The 17,109-nt window shown below is 43.4% G+C and overlaps 2 protein-coding genes and 1 non-coding gene across 3 annotated transcripts; 2 read left to right on the top strand and 1 right to left on the bottom strand.

Annotated features, from left to right (window-relative positions):
• Positions 1 to 6,495: 6,495 nt before the first annotated feature.
• Positions 6,496 to 6,606, top strand: LOC123460393. The gene has a single exon (XR_006636958.1). It is a non-coding gene; the product is annotated as a U6 spliceosomal RNA (small nuclear RNA).
• A 2,977-nt stretch (positions 6,607 to 9,583) lies between these two features.
• Positions 9,584 to 10,075, top strand: LOC123460189 (40S ribosomal protein S27-like). The gene is made up of 3 exons (XM_045148142.1): positions 9,584 to 9,756; positions 9,875 to 9,882; positions 9,981 to 10,075. The coding sequence occupies exons 1-3, from the start codon at positions 9,593 to 9,595 to the stop codon at positions 10,061 to 10,063; spliced, it is 255 nt and encodes an 84-aa protein (XP_045004077.1). The 5' UTR covers positions 9,584 to 9,592; the 3' UTR covers positions 10,064 to 10,075.
• Positions 10,076 to 14,597: 4,522 nt separating this feature from the next.
• LOC123460137 (U3 small nucleolar RNA-associated protein 6 homolog) lies at positions 14,598 to 16,462 on the bottom strand. Its single transcript, XM_045147694.1, has one exon. It carries the CDS (start codon positions 16,460 to 16,462, stop codon positions 15,671 to 15,673), a length of 792 nt encoding a protein of 263 aa, XP_045003629.1. The 3' UTR covers positions 14,598 to 15,670.
• Positions 16,463 to 17,109: the final 647 nt, after the last annotated feature.

Raw genomic sequence — 17,109 nt, 5'->3', positions numbered from 1 at the left:
ACATCTTTGCTGGGTATGGCGATGTACGTCTTTAATCCCAGTACTCAGGAGGCAGAGGTAGGAGGATTGCCATGAGTTCAAGACCACCCTGAGATTACCTAGTGAATTCCAGGTCAGCCTGGGCTAGAGTGAGACCCTACCTTGATAAAAGAAAGGAAGGAAGGAAGGAAGGAAGGAAGAAAGGAAGGAAGGAAGGAAGGAAGGAAGGAAGGAAGGAAGGAAGGAAGGAAGGAAGAAAGAGAGAAAGATCTTAAACTGATCTGTCCGCTGCCTGGAACACAGGTGGGTACTTAAGTCACACAGCTCTGCTGTCTGCTGAAATTTCAGCATCTGCCCCCATCTCATCCAATCAGCTCTCACCTTGGACTCAGCTATGCTGATCTTTATGTGATCCAGGTCCCTGAACCCAGACCAATCAGCCCTCTCAGACCCTCTGACATCACCACAATCTCATTTTATATATATAGATCCTTATCAGGTGGGCAGGCCTGTCTTGGTTGGCTGTTCATCTCTCCTGAATTTCCAGATATCTGTCCTGGTAAGCTTCCCCTGCTCCCACGTGAGTTCTCTACCCCTCTTGCCCTCCACATGCAGGAACTCTCACCACTTATTTCTTTCCTCTCAATATCCCTTTTGAGGATAAGGCACTTGCCTGCAAAGCCTACGGACCCAGGTTTGATTCCCCAGTACCCATGTAAGCCAGACACACAAGGTGGCATATGCATCTAGAGTTTGTTTGCAGTGGCTGGAGGGCCCTGGCACACTCATTCTCTATATATATTTCTCTCTTTCTCTCAAAATAAGTAAATAAATAAATGAAATATTTTTTAATATCCCTTTTTATATTTTTAGGCCCATGCTTACTTCCCACATGGGTTCTGGGTCCGAATATGTGTATCCATTTTCCCTTCCTGAGTTCTGGACCCTCCCTCACCCTGGTATATTCCTGAATAAAATTGTAATGGTTTATAAATTATCCTTCTGAGTCTGATTTATCCAATTCTTTGGTTAAAAACAGACATGAGGTGCTGGAGAGATGGCTCAGCAGTTAAGGGATTTGCCTGCATAGTCTCACAACCCAAGTTGGATTCCCTGGTACCCACATAAAGCCAGATGCACAAAGTGGTACATGCATCTGGAGTTGATTTGCAGCAGCTTGAGGCTCTGACACACCTATTTTCTCTCTTTCTCTCTCTCTCTCCTGACATGATGGTGCCTGCCTTTAACCCTGGCACTTGGGAGGCTGAGGTAGGAGAGTTGCTGTGAGTTCAAGGCCAGCCTAAGACTACATAGTGAATTCCAGGTCAGTTTGGGCTAGAGTGAGACCCAACCACAAAAAAAAAAAAAAAAAAAAAAAAAAAAAAAAAAAACACCACAAATGTGGAGTTCAAGGACTGCCCTGAACCCCTAAAAACCCATTACAATATTGCTAACATTTTTACACCAGTAAATTTGGAGAATTCAGAACCAGCCCAGTGGTGCAGGAGTGTAATTCCAGCTAATTGGGAGGCTGAGGCAAGGAACCATGAAGTTAAGGCCTGCTTGGACTATAGAGTGAGTTCAAGGCCAATCTGGACAACTGAGCTGAGGATTGTTGTAGTCATCTTCTTGCGCTGGGATGAACATCCAACCAGACACAGTTTATGAGAGGAAGAGACTTATTTCAGCTTACAGATCCTAGGGAAACCCATCAGTGCAGAAGAAGCTGCTCACTTCCACAGTCAGAGAGAAATACCTGCAGCAAGCAGACACCAGCACCCGCAAGCAACCGGACAGAGCCCAAACTGCTGCGCACACTTACATCTTTGGGGTGGAATTCGGATCTGTCCCCAGAGACACCTCCTATAGCTGGCAGCTGGAGACCCAAGTCACATGTTTAATTTTAATAAAACACCTGAGTCGTGGGACTATACAGTTACACTATCACATTCAAACTACCACAAGGATATAGCTCAGTGGTGGAGCACCTGCCTAGTATGCATGAAGGCCTGGGATTCAATCCCCAGTACGGGCAGAAAGGAAGGAACCTTCTCTCTTTACAAGTACAAGAACAATTCTCACCTAACCCTGAGCAGCAACGTAGCAGATGTAAAATTCTGCCCTCCACATGTGTTCCTTATGAAAAGTAGGGCAGCGGCTGCAAACTGTGACACCCATAACAAAACCAGCTTTTTGCTCGTGGCCCTAGTTGTTTGATCATAGGAAATAAAGAATATGAAACATAAAGTTTCTTTATGTTCAAATGTGATTTCCTTGTCCCCTGAACTCCCCCCCCATCGGCATTAATTTCAAGGACCCCTCTACTCTGTGTCAATTGTATAATTATGAATTCTAAAGCTGAAGGCATTAGATCTTTAGGTCATTTACACAAAGGCTTTACTTTGGAATGCAATGAGAAAATGCCTGCTGACCCTATGTTTATTTTTTCAGCTGGTGATTGAAGCTCTGGTCCAGTTATAATAGATGGGAATGCAATGTCTTATCCATTTTCAACTGTGCTGCAAATCTTGCATTGCATACAAGTCATATTTCTGCTTTCAGCATATAAAAGTAATTTTTTCTCAATTTTTATTAACATTTTCCATGATTATAAAAAATATCCCATGGTAATACCCCCACACACTTTTCCCTTTGAAATTCCATTCTCCATCATACCCCCTCCCCATCTCAATCAGTCTCTCTTTTATTTTGATGTCATGGTCTTTTCCTCCTCTTATGATGGTCTTGTGTAGGTAGTGTCAGGCACTATGAGGTCTTAGATATCCAGGCCATTTTATGTCTAGAGGGAGCATGTTGTAAGGAGTCCTACCGTTCCTTTGGCTCTTACATTCCTTCCACCACCTCTTCCACATTAGACCCTGATCCTTGGAAGGTGTGATCGAGATGTTACTCAGTACTCCAGTCACTTCTTTCCAGCACTATGAGACCTTCTGAGTCATCCCAAGGTCACTGCCATCTGAAAAGAGAAGATTCTCTACCCAAAGTGAGAGTAGTGTTAATATAAGGGTATAAATATTAAGAGAAGTACCTACTAGGCAGTTTGATAAGCATAGTATATACATTTTTCCAGACATCAGCAGATGTTACACCCCTAGGGCTCATGACCACCACTGTTTTAAGTTTTCAGTATCAGGGATGTGTTCCTAAAAGTAATTTTTATATCTGTGTTTCTAAAGCAAATATCATTGCATTTACCTCACCACCACCACCTTTACTCCATAGAACTATTTAACAGTGATAAGATATAAATATGGAAAAAAGATGTTTCAAGATTCTGTGGGTGCTGGGCATGGTGGCATACACCTTTAATCCCAGCACTCAGGAGGCAGAGCTAGGAGGATGGCTCTGAGTTCAAGGTCAGCATGGGACTAGAGAGTGAATTCCAGGTCAGCCAAGGCTAGAGTGAGACCCTACCTCAAAAAAAAAAAAAAAGATTCTTTGGGAACATTATTAAGAGTTGTTTATCATAGCAGGGCGTGGTGGCACATACCTTTAATCTCAGCACTTGGGAAGCAGAGGTAGGAGGTTCGCCATGAGTTTGAGGCCACCCTGAGATTACATAGTGAATTCCAGGTCAGCCTGAGCTAGAGTGAGACCCTACCTCAGAAAACCAAAAAAAAAAAAAAAGTTTTTTATTGTCAAGGCTGTATTACGATTACTGCTTTTCTTTTGACAGCACTAGATGTCAAATCCAGGGATTTACATATGCTAAGCTAGTACTCTATTACTAAACTATATCCCCAACCTTGTAAAAGCATTTTTTCAATTATGTTAGGGAGCTGGAGAGATGACTCAGAAGTTAAGGTGCTTGCCTGCAAAGCCAAAAGAACCCAGGTTCGATACCCAGGACCCATGTAAGCTACATGTATAAGATGGTGCATGCATTTGGAGTTTGTTTGCAGTGGCTGGAGTCCCTGGCTCACCCATTCCCACCCCCCTCTATCTATCAATCAGTCTATCAGCCTATCTGCTTCTCTCTTTCTCTCTCTCTGAAATAAATAAAAATAAAAATTTTTAATTATGTTATCCCATAATTTGTGACCACTGTTCTACCTAATCTGTGAAGTACTCCTTTGATGCTTACACTAAATCATTTTATACATCTTGATTGAGTGCCTACCGTGTAAGACAGGAATTGTGAACATAAGAGTGATCAGGATAGACAAAATAAGGTTCTGGCCTTTATGGCACCCATATTTGGTTTTGAGATAGTAAAGAAGTAGATATGGAAATGTCACACTGAGAAAAATGTTTTGAAGAAAATAAACAGTCATCACAGGAAACTCTAAGATAATGTGGCAGCTTTTTTTTTTTTGCCATGCTCCTAAGTGACAGAGTGATAACGTAGGTAGAGGTTAAAGCCATTAAAAGAATTCACTCTACCATAGCCCGTCACTGACATTCTTTCCACTAACCGATGCTGAGCTGCCTCCCCTGCCGGCCCTTCTTTTCCCACGGGAAGCACTGAGCTTTGGACCCTGTTTTCCCCACACTCTGTTTCTGCCTTCTGACCAAAACTGGTGCTTCTGTGTGTGGTCCTCACTATGCGGCCTGCCTCCTTCTTTCTTTTTTAAGACAACAGCTTGGGTGGCTGAAGCAGGAAGATGGAGTTCAAGGTGAGCTTCAGCTACATAATGAGACCCTGTTTCAAACAAAACAAAGCAATTGGAATGATGTTTAAAACTCCAGGATTTCCAATTTGCAATATGTTCACATAATAAAGTTCTCAATTTAAAAAAACCTCCAGGATTTGTCCTCATAAACTCAAAGAGGCCATCAGCACATTGCAAATTTACTTTCCTGAAAGACCGTCTGGAATTAAACACCATGTGTGACCTTTATACAGGGCCCTTTTATTTATTTTTCTTTTGTTTTCCTTTTTTGTTTTGGTTTTTTTGAGCTCTCACTCTAACCCAGGCTGACCTGGAATTCACTATGTAGTTTCAAGCTGGCCTTGAACTCACAGTGATCCTTCTACCTCTGCCTTCCGAGTGCTGGGATGAAAGGTGTGAGCCAACACACCCAGTTTCATTTGTTTATTATTTATTTATTTATCTTTCAATGCCATGGTTGAAACCCAAGAACTCATGCATGGTAGGCTCTACCAGTGAGGCACACATCCCTAGCCCTGGCAAATTATTTTTGTCATTGTAATAGTCAGAGTTAGGAAAGGTGAGACATAGGAGTGTATATGCTTAATATACCTATTGTGACAGGTAATCTTCACTGTCAATTTTAGTGGATTAAGAGTCATCTAGGGGGCTGGAGAGATGCTTTAGCAGTTAAGAGACTTGCCTGGGAAGCCTAAGGATCCAGGTTTGATTCTTCAGGTCCCACATAAGCCAGATGCACAAGGTGGTGCATGTTTAGAGTGGCTGGAGGCCCTGGAATACCCATTCTTGCTCTCTCTCTCTCTCTCTCTCTCTCTCTCTCTCTCTCTCTCTCACACACACACACACACACACACACACACACACAAAGAGAGAGAGAGAGAGAGAGAGAGAGAGAAATAAATAAATAAAATACTTTTTTGAAAAAGGGAGGGGGTCTGGAGAGATGTTTTAGCAGTTAAGGTGCTTGCCTGCAAAGCCAAAGGACCCAGGTTCGACTCCCCAGGACCCATGTAAGCCAGATGCGCAAAGGGGTACACACATCTGGAGTTGGCTTGCAGTGTCTGGAGGCCCTGGCATGCCCATTCTCTCTCAAATTAATAAATAAAAATAAAATATATTCTCTTCTCTCTCTACCTGCCTCTTTGTCTATTGCTCTCAAATAAACAAATAAAAATAAAAAATAAAGTCAGCCAGGCATGGTGGTAGATGGCTTTAATCTCAACACTTGGGCGGCAGAGATAGGAGGATCACCATGAGTTCAAGGCCACCCTGAGGCTACATAGTGAATTCCAGGTCAGTCTGAGCTAGAGTGAGACCCTATCTCGAAAAACCAAAAAAAAAAAAAAAGAAAAAAAAAAGAAACCAAAAGTCATCTAGGAGATACACGTGTGGGTGTGTATGTGAAGGAATTTCCAAAGAGGTTTAATTGAGGAGGGAAGAAGTGTCTTAAACTCCTCAACACGGGCTGAGTGCTCACACTGAAGAAAAGGAACAGAAAAGTCATAAAGAAAGGTTGTAAAGAAAGAAAGGTTATAAAGAAAGTCTCTCTGCTTCCTGGTTGCAGATGCAATCTACCTTCTCACACCTGACTGCCATGCCCTCCCTCCTGATGTACTGTATTCATTCAAACCATAAGCCAAACTACACCATCCTTCCTTAAATTGCTTTTGTCAGGCATTTTGTTACTCAAAGGTTAAAAAGTAATTAGAGCCGGGCATGGTGGCGCACGCCTTTAATCCCAGCACTCGGGAGGCAGAGGTAGGAGGATCGCCATGAGTTCAAGGCCACCCTGAGACTCCATAATGAATTCCAGGTCAGCCTGGGCTAGAGTGAGACCCTACCTCGAAAAACCAAAAAAAAAAAAAAAAAAGTAATTAGTATAGTGCTCACTTCAGCAGCACATATACTAACATTGGAACAACACAGAGAGAGAAGATTAGCATGGCCCCTGCACAAGGATGACATGCAAATTCATGAAGTGTTCCATATTTTTGTAAATTAAATATAAAACAACTGAAAAAAAGTAATTAATATACATGCCAAAAAAAGAACACAAAGTGGTGTCATCTTTCTGGAGAATAATTTAGCAATTCATATCACAGACTTCAAAGAGAGATGGCTCAGTGGGCAAGGAGCTTGCCTACAAAGCTTAAGGACCTGGGTTCAGACCTATGTAAAGCCAGGTGCACAAGGTGACCATGTGTCTGGAGTTCGTTTGCAGTGGCTCGAGGCCCTGGTGTACCCATTCTCTCTCTATCTGCATCTTTCTTTCTCTTTCCCTCTCAAATAAAAAAAAAATTAATAATTTAAAAAAGACTCCAAAGAGGGTGCTGGAGGATGGCTTAGCAGTTAGGCGCTTGCCTGTGAAGCCTAAGGACCTCGATTCGATTCCCCAGGACCCACGTAAGCCAGGTGTGCAAGGTGATGCAGGCATGTGGAGTGCGTTTGCAGTGGCTGAAGACCCTGGTGTACCACTGTCTCTTTCTATCTCTCTCTGCCTGTTTCTTTCTCTCTCTCAAAAAAAAAAAAAAAAAAAGACTTCAAAGAATACATCCTGTTTGGCAGAAATTCTAAGCATTTGTCTCCCCTTCTGTGACACCTCAATGCTGGGGATTGAATGTAGACCTTACACAAGCTAGGTAAACGCTCTATCACCAGAGCACATCCCCAGGAAATTATCACTGACAGCCCAAAATATTTTTTTTAAGTTTTTCTATTTCTTTTTTTTTCTAGCTTTGTTCATTTTTATTTATTTATTTGAGAGTGACAGGCACAGAGAGAAAGAGGCAGAGAGAGAGAGAGAGGGGGAGAGAGAGAATGGGCACGCCAGGGCCTCCAGCCACTGCAAACGAATTCCAGACACATGTGCCCCCTTGTGCATCTGGCTAACGTGGGTCCTGGGGAATCAAGCCTTGAACCAGGGTCCTTAGGCTTCATAGGCAAGTGCCTAACCACTAAGCCATCTCTCCAGCCCCCCAAATATTTTAAAACAAAGATTTCTTATAAAACTGAAAACTTCAGCCAGGTGTGGTGGCACATCCTTTAATCCCAGCATTTGGGAGGCAGAGGTAGGAGGATCACCATGAGTTTGAAGTCACCCTGAGACTACAGAGTGAATTCTAGGTCAGTCTGAGCTAGACTGAGACCCTATCTAAAAAAAAAAAAAAAAAAAAACCTTAAAAAATTAGGCTGGAGGGATAGCTTGGTGGTTAAGGCATTTGCCTGCAAAGCCAAAGGACCCAGGTTCAATTCCCCATGTCTGGAGTTCATGTGCACTGCCTAGAGGCCCTGGTGTACCCATTCTCTCACTCTCTCTCCACTTCTTTCTTTGTCAAATAAATAAAAATAAAATATTTAAAATTTTAAAATTTTAAATGCCATGCATGATGGCACATGAGGTAGGAAGATCACCATGAGCTCAAGGCCACTGTGAGACTACAGAGTGAATTCCAGGTCAGCTTGGGCTAGATAGAGTGAGACCCTACCTTGGAAAACCAAAATGGAAGGAAGGAAGAAAGGAAAGAAGGAAGAAAGGAAGGAAGGATGAAGGGAAGGAAGGAAGGGAGAAAGGAAAAAAAAAAAAACACCAGCCTATATTCTCACAATGGGATAGTTAAACCAAGGCATATACATAACAAGGAGTACTATGTAACTATTAAAAATAACATGAATCCGGGTATGGTGGTGCATGCCTTTAATACCAGCCCTCAGGAGGCAGATATAAGATCACCAAGTGTTCCAGGCTACCCTGAGACCACGTAGTGAATTCCAGGTCAGCCTGGACTAGAGTGAAACCCTACCTCCAAACACCAATATACATATATGTGACATGAAGCCAGTTGTGGTTGTTTATGCCAATAATCCTTACATTTGGGAGGCTAAGATAGAAAGATCACTGTGAATTCAAGGCCAACATGGGCTACAGAATGATTTCCAGGTCAACCTAAGCTATCATGACACCCTACCTCAAAAAAGAAAAAAATTGCAGGGTATGGTGGCACACACCTTTAATCCTAGACTCAGAAGGCAGAGGTAGAGGATCACCATGAGCTCAAGGCCACCCAGAGACTACATAATGAATTCCAGATCAGCCTGGACTAAAGAGAAACTCTACCTCAAAAAAAAAAAAAATTTTTTTTTTAAATAGCCAGGTATGACGGCACACACCTGGAATGCTAAAACTTGGGAAGTAGAAGCAAGAGGATCAGGAATTCAAAGTCAGAGAGTTGAAAGCCAGCTGTGACTACATGAAATCCTGTCACAAACAGAAATGATACAAAGCTGGATGGTGGCATAGACCTGTAATCTCAGTGCATAGGAATCTGAGGCAGGAGGATGGCAAAATTAAAGCCAGCCTGAACTATATATGGCGTCTACATGTAGATACTTACAAAGTTCCAGGCCAGTCTAGGAAGCTTCATCTGAGCTTACAATTGGATGTTCTGGGCATTTCTTTTTGCAGGGAACACACTGGTCTAATTACATGGAAACAGTTCATCAAGGAACAATATGGTAGCCGTCATATAGCCTGAGAGCAGTTAGGAGCTTCATTTTTTTTTTGCCTAAATCACGTCTACATAATAAAACATTAAGACTATAAATAGCCGAGCATGGTGGCTCACGTCTTTGATCCCAGCATTGGGGAGGCAGAGATGGGATGATCACTGTGAGTTTGAGGCAAGCCTGAGACTTACATAGTAAATTCCAGATCAGCCTGAGCTAGTGAGACCCTACCTCAGAAAACAAAAAACAAACAAACAAACACAAAAACCTGTAAATAACTTCCTAGTTGACATTAACTAAGTTATTAAATTAATTAAACTTCCTAGTTTAATTCTTCAAGCAATATTTTATGAGGAGCACTTCCTTGAGAAAGGAAAATATATAATCCTAAAAGTCTCAATTTTTCAAAACAAAAGTACTTAAAGCAAAAGAAAGAAATGCAACCTTTCCGGCGGTGACAATCTCTCTGCGAGAACATGCCTCCCACCAAGGATCTCCTTCACCCCTCTCCAGAAGAGAAGAGGAAACACAAGAAACAGCACCCAGTGCAGAGCCCCAATTTCTACTTCATGGATGTGAAATGCCCAGGAGGCTATAAAATCACCACGGTCTTTAGCCATGCACAAACGGTAGTGTTTTTGTTGTTTTTTTTTTTAATTTTTTTTTTTTAATTTGAGGGTGATAGACAGAAAGAGGAAGAGACAGATAGATAGAGAATGGACACACCAGGGCTTCCAGCCACTGCAAACAAACTCCAGATGCCTGTGCCACCTTGTGCATCTGGCTTACATGGGTCCTGGGGAATCGAACCGGGGTCCTTTGGCTTTGCAGGTAAACGCCTTAACCCCTAAGCCATCTTTCCAGCTCCACAAACACTCCTCTGCCAGCCTACAGGAGGAAAAGCAAGGCTTACAGAAGGATGTTCGTTCAGGAGGAAGCAGCACTAACAGCAGCCTGATCAAGATGAGTGGGAAATGATCCCAAAAAACATGGTTTGGGTAAAGAAAAAGAAAGAAATGCAGGCCAGGCATGGTGGCGCACGCCTTTAATCCCAGCACTCAGGAGGCAGAGGCAGGAGGATCATCATGAGTTCAAGGCCAGCCTGAGACTACATAGTGAATTCGAGGTCAGCCTGAGCTAGAGTGAGACGCTACCTTGAACAACAACAACAACAAGAAAGGAAATGCCCACTGGTGCAATAGTGGCAAGTCAGTAATGGGGGTAATGAACTTCTTTCTGATTGGGGTTGAGGCACACTCCACAGGAATGAACACGTAACGTGGGTGGCACCGTAAACCTGTTCAAAAGCCCATCGCTGGGAAGTCATAGCCCCTGGTGGGAACGCTGCTACTACTGTTGTTTGGCTAAATGCCTATCAAGCTACTTTCTAAATATTTATTCTTATTCCCATAAAGCAGTGCTGCAGTCAGCTTTGCTCAAATAAGCTTCTTGTAAACTTTTATGGACTTCTATAAGCAGGCAATAAATCATAAAAATCTGCTCCCATCACCCCCATTAATTCACCCTCCATTGAATCCCTTCTCCTTTCCAACTAGTCTCTCTTCTATTTTGAAATCACCATATTTTCTCTCCTTGTATGCAGCTCCTACGTAGGTAGTGTCAGCCACTGTGAGGTCATCAATATCAAGGCCACTTTGTGCCTGGGTGGCAGCATTGTAAGTAGTCCTCCCCTTCCTTTGGCTCTTGTTCTTGCTGCTACCTCTTCTGCAGTGGAGCTCAGAGGGTGTGACAGAGATGCCTCACTTAGTGCTGAACACTCCAGTGGCGCTTCTCAGCACTGTGGTGAGTTTTGAATCACCTCAGTAGTCACCATGATCTGAAAAAAAAAAAAACACTTCTCTAAACAAAAGTGACAGTAGCATTAGTATACGGGCATAAACATAAATATTTAGAGGGCAGTTTGGTGGGCATTTTCCAGTATTTCTCTGTATCTTTCTCTACCTAGCCTCTTGAGATCTCTCTTCTACTCTTCACATACACAACTTTTCCTCTCTTCCCAATCGCTTCTCCACATTCCTCTTTATTCTCCATAATTACAACCTTCCATAGCCTCAACAACCTCTACAATCTGTGGAAATTAATAATACCCCAACCTCCCTCTCCCACACATTTGTGCCACTTCCAGAGTTCGTACTAGATTTCACTCTAACCTACCTAAGTAACCAAACTCCTAGCATACTGCATACCAGCCTTGTTCACTAACTCTCCAGAAATTATTCAAGACAAAAGGAACATTGTGCCAGATGAGGTGGTGTAGGCCTCTAACCCCAGCACCTGAGAGGCAAAGGTAGTAGGATCACCATGAATTCGGGGCCACCCTAAGACTACGCAGTGAATTCCAGGTCAGTCTAGGCTAGAGTGAACTCCTACCTTGAAAAACCAAAAGAAAAAGAAAAAAAAAACAGAACAGCATACCAGGCGTGGTGCTACACGTCTTTAATTCCAGCACTTGGGAAGCAGAAGTAGGAGGGTTGCTGTGAGTTCAAGGCCAGTTTGGAACCACAGAGAGAGTTCAAGGTCATTTGGGGGTACAAATGGACTCTACCTTAGAAAAACAACATTGCCAGGCATGGTGGCACAAGACTTTAATCCCAGCACACAGGGGGCCCGAGGTAGGAGGATCACTGAGTTCGAGGCCAGTCTGATACTGAATAGTGAAATCCAGGTTAGTATGGGCTAGAGTGAGACCCTACGTTGAAAAACCAAGACAAAATATTGCTAGTCGTGGTGACGCACCCTTTTAATCCCAGTACTGGGTAGACAGAGGTAGGAGGGTCGCCATGAGTTCAAGACCACCCTGAGACTACAGAGTGAGTTCCAAGTCAGTTTGGGCTAAAGTGAGACCCTGCATTGAAACCACCTCCCCCTCCAAAAAAAAAAAAAAAATCAACAACAAAAAAAGGAAACACTGTTAATTTACTACAAGGACATTTGCATAGGAAGCATATCCACCAGCTTGTGTCACTCATACCTACTCTGGAGTAATAGAGAAGCCATATCTAGCACCTGAGCTCCTTCCCTGAAGATTTAACTTCTGATTTACTCATCTAACAATACTGCTGAAGGACTGGAGAGATGGCTTAGTGGTTAAGGCATTTGTCTGCAAAGCCAAAGGACCCAGGTTTGATTCTCCAGGATCCACGTTAGCCAGACACACAAGGGGGCGCTCGCATCTGGAGTTCGTTTGCAATGGCTGGAGGCCCTGGTGTGCCCATTCTCTCTCTCTCTGTCTCTCTCTCTCTCCCCCTCTCCCTCTTTGTCTGTCAAATAAGTAAATGAAAAGATTGATGCCTCTGAAAATACAGTTTCAATGGTTAAAAAAAAAAAAAGAATACAGCTGAAGATGTACTCTGAAGGTAGCGCATACCTTTAATGACAGTTCAGGAGGCAAAGGTTAGGGGGATCACTGTGAGCTACAGACTGAGTTCCAGGTCAGCCTGATACCCTACTTCAAGAAAACAAAATAAAAGAAGAAAGAAAAAGGAAGGAAGGAAGAAAGGAAGGAAGGAAGGAAGGAAGGAAGGAAGGAAGGAAGGAAGGAAGGAAGGAGGCAGGCAAGCAGCTGATAGAAAACTCAAGCAATGAAATAAACCACGATGCAAAAATAACAACACATTATTATAAGAAACGCAATTGGGCTGGAGAGACAGCTTAGTGGTTAAGGCTCTTACCTGCAAAACCAAAGGACCCAGGTTCCATTCCCCAGTACCCACATGAAGCCAGATACCCATGGTGACAGCATGCATCTAGAGTTCATTTGCAGTGGCTAGAGGCCCAGGCCTGCCCATTCTTGCTCTCTTTCTCTCCCTATTTCCTTCTTTCATAAATAAATTAATCAAAATGAATCTAAAATATTTGACTCTGTATCTCTCTACTTGCAAATAAACAAATAAAATTTAAAATAAACTTAGTGAAAATAAAACAGAAAACACACACTATGTGTGAATCCTTTTCTCTGTTTTTTTTTTTTTTTAAATATGTACTTTATTTATTTATTTGACAGAGAGAGAGAAAGAGAGAATGGGCACACCAGGGCCTCCAACCACTGCAAATGAACTCCAAATGCATGCACCCTCTTTTGCATCTGGCTTACATGGTCCTGGGGACTCAAACCTGGGTCCCTTGGCTTTGCAGGCAAACGCCTTAACCGCAAAGCCATCTCTCTAAACCCTCCCACCCCACCCCCCAGCTTTTTTTTCCCGCTTTAATCCCTGTGTTTAGTATTAGTTGGAGAAGTCCTCAGGGACTACAGAATTGCTCTTTTGGGGGAAAGGAAAGTTTTAAAACAGGGGAGCCATGGTATTTGTCATATACTACCTGGCAGCTGGGGAAAGCCCAGGCCTTTTTTAGAGTTCAGAAAGCAGTAGCAGGATGACTTAAGGTGACTGGGAGTGGACAAAGAAAGGAAACCAAGAACAATAGGGTCACTCCACCTCCACCCTCTGTGGATGGTGCTGCTTGCTAAGTGTAGAACTGGCTCAAAACAGTATAACTTACTAACTAGAAATGACCACAGTGAAGTTTTTAAATTTTTGCTTTGAACTCTAAGCACGGCTATGGTGAGTGGAAGTCCAGACGTTCCCACTGTGCTGCAATAAGAAAAGAATATGCCTGTACTTCAAGCTAGTTTTTGGTGCTTTTTCGATTTTTTTAAATATATTTTATGGGCTGGAGAGATGGCTTAGCAGTTAAGCACTTGCCTGTGAAGCCTAAGAACCCCGGTTCGAGGCTCAATTCCCCAGGACCCACGTTAGCCAGATGCACAAGGGGGTGCACACATCTGGAGTTCGTTTGCAGTGGCTGGAGGCCCTGGCGCGCCCATTCTCTCTCTCTCTCTCTCTCCTTCTCTCTCTCTCTTTCTCTCTTTCTCTCTCTCTTTCTCTCTCTCTCTGCCTCTTTCTCTCTCTGTCTGACTCTCTCAAATAAATAATAAACAAAAGATTTTAAAAAACATATTTTGGGCTGGAGAGATGGCTTAGCAGTTAAGCGCTTGCCTGTGAAGCCTAAGGACCCCGGTTCGAGGCTCGGTTCCCCAGGTCCCATGTTAGCCAGATGCACAAGGGGGCGCACGCGTCTGGAGTTCGTTTGCAGAGGCTGGAAGCCCTGGCGCGCCCATTCTCTCTCCCCCTATCTGTCTTTCTCTCTGTGTCTGTCGCTCTCAAATAAATAAATAAAAATGTAGAAAAAAAATATTTAAAAAAAACATATTTTGTGAGAGAGAGAAAGGGAAAGAATGAGAATGAGTGCACCACTGCATATGAATTCCAGATGCAAGCGCCAATTTGTGTATCTGGCTTTACTTGGGTACTGGGGAAACAAACTCAGGTCATCAGGCTTTGCAAGCAAGTGCCTTTAACCACTGAGCCATCTCTCCAGCCCTCCTTGTTTTTTCTTTTTAAATCTTTTTTCCTTTATTTTCTTTTTTAAAATTATTTATTTATTTATTTATTTTTTTAGCAGTTTACACAATGACTTTTAATACAAATCTGCCCAAAAAGGCATGTGAGACAATGTCACAGAGTTGGTCATACTCTTCACTAGTGGCCAGCCTGATGCATAGCATGTTTAGCTACAAACAGCTCTGCTGACTGCCCCTGCAACATTTTCATGGCTCGCCAATAGATCTGTCCGCAGTTCTCAGGTCTACCAAGGGGATGGTTCAGCTCTTCTTTGATGTAATCCATCCAAAGATCAGAATCTGTAGATCCAAACTCTCTCAAAGCCCTCTCATAATATTCTCTTAAGTTCACCATCTTGCAGGATTCTTGTTCCTTTTCAATCTGCATCATTTTCCTAAAAAAATCAACTGAAAATGGACGCCTTTCCTGTAAACTTTTAAACACAGCTCTGGCCTTCTTATAGCCACCACTTCGATAAGCCCGATCCAGGTATTTTTCCTTCAAAGTTCTTGAATCGGCACCTGTGACAGCTAAAATGGCTTTCTTAAAGACTTCTTCAGTGTCCTGGCTTCTAGCACCTTCACTCCACTCTGCCCAGGAAACCCACAAAGGCAGAGAAACCTGGGGTTTGAGGTGTGCAAAAGCTTCTTCAAAAAGCATGGCCACATCAGGGCTCTCTGAGTGGATCAGCACCTGCAGCTTCATCTGCCACATCGTCACAGAGCCTCTGAACAGCTCAGTCCCGGCTTCTGCCACCTCCAAAGCTTCCCTCAAGAAGTCCTGGTGCAGCAGTAACTCCACCCACCGCTTACACTGGACTTCTGATAGGAACTTGAACTCCTGGGCCTTCCTGAATGCAAGCATGGTTCTTTCCAGCCTCTGGCCTCTCAGAAGCACACTGCTAGTCTTCTAAGAAAATCTCTCTAAGCAAAAGTTGATGTAACACTTCCACATGGCCTCTGTGGGCAGAGTCTTCACAGCCTCTTCATACAGGGCACAGCACCTTTCCTCCCGCCGGCCCAGCTCCACGGCTCTGGCTTGTTTGCTCAGAGGCTTCTCTTCTGCTTGGGACTTGATCTCCAGTTCTCGCCGTGCCACGTAATCCCAAGTGAGAGGGTCATCAGTGTGCAGGGCCTAAAGGTCATCATAAATTTCTTTCTGTAGATCTTTGGCAAAGTCAAACAGCTGTGCAATTGAAAGAAGTGACACATGAAATTCTGCACCTTTAATTTTGCTTATAGAATTTTTATAGATGATCCTTGCAAACTCGCCATTAAGGATTTCTTCAGAATGATCAAAATTCCCCATATCCATGTCAGCTTTTTCAAATTCTTGCTTTTCCTTTCTCAGTTTCTCAGCATTCATCAGCTCCATGCGAAAGTATTCTTGATAGAGTTTTGGGCACTCAGGGTGAAAGCGTAAAGCCGGAAGGAAGAGCTGCCTTGCACTCTCTGAGGACAGGCGATCCTCATTTTCCCATTTGGCTGCCATTATCCACAAAGCTGGCTTGTTTGAATGAATGGCCAGCATAGCAGAGAATACTTTGCTAAGTTGAGCTTTAGTAGCCCATTTCTTACAAAACACTACATAAGATAGCCAAAGTTGAACATCATCTTTCCACTTTGTTGAAGCACGTCGAAAAATACCTTGTGCCCGGTGTACAATAGAATGCTCAATCTCGTCTTTCTTAAATGAATATTTAATGCGTGCTCGTCTTCTCTGGATCAGCTCCAAAAGGTTAATTTCATATTGAACATAATTAATGAAATCTTCCTTGAAAAGGGCTCTTCTCTGTATCTTGTATTCTAGATCAGAAGCCTTCTTAATGATAGCCTTGATCTCCGCGTGACTGAACAGTCCGACGCGCTCCAGCTGTTCCAATTCGGGGATCCGGTCTTCGATGCGCTCCTGGATTATCTCCGCCATGAGGCTGGCACTTCACCACCGTAAGTCCTTAGCTTCTCCGCCCGCGGCAGGCACAGGAAGTGCCCACCTGGCAGTCAGGAGCTCTACCCTCTGGGCTCACCTCAAACTTCACGTGTGCCTCTAAAATTATTTATTTTTTGAAAGGAAAGAGAATGAGAATGAGCAATAGGGCCTCTAGCCACTGCAAATGAGTTCCAGACACACGTGCCACTTTGTGCACCTGGCTTTAGGTGGGTGCTGGGAATTGAACCAGGTTGTTAGGCTTTGCAGGCAAGCTCCCCAACTGTGGAAGCATCTCTCCGTCTCAAAGAGAACAAAGTGCCCTGCCTTTTTTGTTTGTTTGTTTTTGTTTTCGTAGAAATAGGGCCTCCCTGTAGCCCAGGCTGACCTGGAACTCATGCTGTCGCCTCAGGCTGACCTCAAACTCACAGCAATCCTCCTCTGTTGGGATTAAAGGCGTGCACCACCATACCCGGCTTCGTCTTTTCCTTCTTTCTTTCTTTTTTTGTGTGTGTGCATGTATGTTTCAAGGGTAGTCTCAAGGTGGCCTCCAAGTCATGGCAATCCTGCTACCTCTGCCTCACAAGTGCTGGAATTAAAGGTGTGCAGCATCAGGCCCAGCCTTTTTTTTTTTTTTTTTTCTTCTG

Source organism: Jaculus jaculus, chromosome 4 (assembly GCF_020740685.1).
Source record: "Jaculus jaculus isolate mJacJac1 chromosome 4, mJacJac1.mat.Y.cur, whole genome shotgun sequence".
NCBI classification, from domain to species: Eukaryota; Metazoa; Chordata; class Mammalia; order Rodentia; family Dipodidae; genus Jaculus; species Jaculus jaculus.
This window is presented reverse-complemented; position numbering and strand designations above follow the sequence as displayed.